This window comes from Silene latifolia, chromosome 9, assembly GCF_048544455.1.
Source record: "Silene latifolia isolate original U9 population chromosome 9, ASM4854445v1, whole genome shotgun sequence".
NCBI lineage: Eukaryota > Viridiplantae > Streptophyta > Magnoliopsida > Caryophyllales > Caryophyllaceae > Silene > Silene latifolia.
This window is the reverse complement of record NC_133534.1, coordinates 25,862,654-25,865,771: the sequence shown is the minus strand read 5'-3', so window position 1 is coordinate 25,865,771 and position 3,118 is coordinate 25,862,654. Positions and strand designations below refer to the sequence as shown.

Sequence of the window (3,118 nt, the reverse complement as noted above, 5' to 3'; positions counted from 1 at the left end):
GGTGGAGCTAGTGATAATTGTGGTCGGATATGTGATGAAGCCATGGTTGTTTTATAATATGGCAATAAATAGGTGAAATGGTAAACAATGTAGCAGTCTGACTGGATAAAATTTGGATAAGTTGATTTGTCATGGATAAGCTTAGGCCAATCTACCTGCACCCGTCTGTTCAATGCCATAGTTTTTGAATTTTGGTCTTAATTTACGAACTATCTGCAACAAAAAAAATTTAGTACCAAATTCTCGAAACATATATCATGTATCGATATTCACTAATTAACAAAGAAATTCTTGTGCTATTTTATAAAATTGTTTTGAGGTAAGAAATAGCCTAGCGGTGGTGAACGGGTAATGGTATAAAGGGAACTCGAAAAAATTTAAAAATTATAACTAAAACCTTTGCGATTTCCATCTGCCAGCAGTCGCCCCTGCTAGCCCCCCGAGCTCCAACACTACTGCTCCGAGATACAAATGAGTCATAATACGGCAAAGTCAAAACAATGTGTTTACTAAATAGTAGGAGTAGTAGTAATAAGTACTAAGCTCTATTCTGAGTGCGATAATCTCTCAAATCATCAATGAATGCAGTCAAGCCGGAGTAAGATGAGCCACGTTCTGCTACCGCCTTCCAGGCCATGTCCTTCAACTGTTTTGCTCGTTGTTTCATCTCCTCAGCCTCATCTCCTTCTGTAATCTTTCTCAATGCTGTCTCAATAGCCTCCCGGCTTATGAGGTCTTCTGTTGATGGCGATATACTCCATTTTTTCACTCCAACAGAAACTCCAGTTTTCAATATATCAGTCACTAGTTTTTCATTGTAGAACTGCTCGGCAAAAATCGGCCATGTCATCATTGGTACCCCAGCCGTGATGCCTTCTAGAGTGGAGTTCCATCCACAATGAGTCACAAACGCGCCTATAGCCTTGTGCTCTAGTATCAATACTTGCGGGGCCCATCCTCTTATTATAAGACCTTTACCTTGTGTCCTTTGCTCGAATCCAGGCGGCAGCCATTCTTCATCGTTCTCGTCACTTCGTACCACCCAAATGAAATACTTTCCGGAACTTTCTAGAGCCATAGAGATCTCATGTTGTTGTGGAGTAATAAAGGGTGCTACACTTCCAAAGCAAATGTAAACAACTGAAGCAGGCTTTTTTGAGTCGAGCCAAGTCAAGCACTCGCTCTCTTTATTCGAAGCTTCTTTTCCTCTTTGAGCCTTCTCTTCGATGCTCCTATTACATAGAGAAACAGGTCCCACATGCCACGCTTTTCTTCCTTGTTCCTTGTTGAAAAACTCGGCATAATCCGGTTCTAGCTCGTAAAAGCTGTTAACAATCACACCATAACTCTCGTCCTCTGATTTTTTGATCTGATGATCAAATATCTTACGGAAAGCGTCCTCCTTGTTACAGATTAAATCCGGGTGAACTTGGGAGCGAAACAACTTGATCTCATGGGGAATAAGAGGAATAGAGAATGTCTCGTCATCAGACGCGAGATTCTCAAAAGGCTTATATATGCGGATAACCTCTTGAGCGCATAGAGCAAAGTAGCTAATTCCATGGAAGACAACCCGAGGAACATTAAACTTGTTTGCAGTCTCACTGGTCCAAGGGAAGAACATATCTGCCACGAGGCAATCGGGTCGGACCTTATCAAGGAATTGTTCTAGCTGCTCCGAGAGCAGTTGGGTAGACTGCATGAACTTGTGGCTCAATCCAAGTTTTATTGCAATATCTGCATTCTCACAGCCTTCCGGTAGTCCAGCTTCTTGGGCCGGAAACTTGAATATCTCTAAATTTATGTGCTGGTTTCCGGTTTTGTGGTTTGTTTCAATGGCGTTGGTGAAGGATGAGGCATTGACGGGGGTGGTTATGATGGTCACCTTGACATTGCGAGATGCCAAGAGCCTCGCAATGTTGAGGAGCGGGATCATGTGGCCGGGAGCCGGGAATGGGAGCAGAATTATGTCAAGTTGGTGCCTTGGTGGTGTTTGGCATCCATTTTTTACGAGATACTGATTGAAAAACTAAGTAGTTTGAAGAATGGAAATCATGGGTAATTTATACTGTAGATGTTAGTACAAACTAGAGCTGATCATATGGCCCAGGCCCGCTAGCCCGACCCGGCCCAGCCCGATTTTTTCCCGGGCTTGGGCCTTGATTGTAGGCCCGAAAAGCCCACGACCCGAAGCCCATGGCCCGATTCAATATAATAGGGCCGGGTTTGGGCCGCCTTTACGACCCGAATTTTGGCCCGGCCCGGCCCGAACATATGCAAAATTTACGAATATGTACAATTTAAGAATGTTAATAAGCATTTAGTAAAATAATTAACCAATCAATTGTTGTATTGTAAATAAGCCGTAATAACTTGTTTACATGTATTAGTTTGATAAGGCTTAGTATTTTCCTTTGCCAGTATTTATATGATAAAAAATGAGCTAATGATTTTGTATCATACTAATGCCGATAAATTGTTTACCATTATCGGCGTGTTAAGTCGATGTTTTTGAGCCTAAAGAACAACAAATATCAAATCAGTTACAACACTACAACAACATATAGTGAGCACCGCACTAAAATATATTATTACACTACTAAAAATTGTGCATTTAGTTTGTATGAGTCACCTCAAGCAGTACGTTCATAAAAGCTACATTAGGTTACTACTTTTTAATTCACAATACTCGAAAAAAATCACACAATTCTATACGAAAATTTTGATAACAAATACACAAAGTATCTAACTTCATAATGGGATTTCTAAACTTATTTCAAGAGGAAAAATATTTAGCCCGAATTGGCCCGAAAGCCCGCATGGGCCGGGTTTGGGCCAATAAAGGCTGCACTTGTAGTCCGGCCCGACCCGACCCGCACACTTGGGCTTAATTTAATGTTTGGGCCCGGCCCAAACCCGGCCCGGCCCGGCCCATGATCACCTCTAGTACAAACTACAATAGAAAGGCGTTTTGTAATTGACTTGTGCACTGATGTAAACAAATCAAAGGATCTTTGACATAGTTGGAAAACTATTATCAATTGGTCTCCCTTGTGACGGGTTACCATTTGTGGCGGATATTTTGTGAGTTAAAATGGTAACAAAATGAGTTAGTGGA

General features: G+C 41.6%; 1 protein-coding gene across 1 annotated transcript; it reads right to left on the bottom strand.

Annotated features, from left to right (window-relative positions):
- Positions 1–538: 538 nt before the first annotated feature.
- On the bottom strand, positions 539–2,650 carry LOC141600760 (scopoletin glucosyltransferase-like). Its single transcript, XM_074421008.1, has 3 exons — positions 2,633–2,650; positions 2,485–2,517; positions 539–2,029 (listed from the first exon to the last, which is right to left on the bottom strand). The coding sequence occupies exons 1-3, from the start codon at positions 2,648–2,650 to the stop codon at positions 539–541; spliced, it is 1,542 nt and encodes a 513-aa protein (XP_074277109.1).
- Between the last annotated feature and the right edge of the window lie 468 nt (positions 2,651–3,118).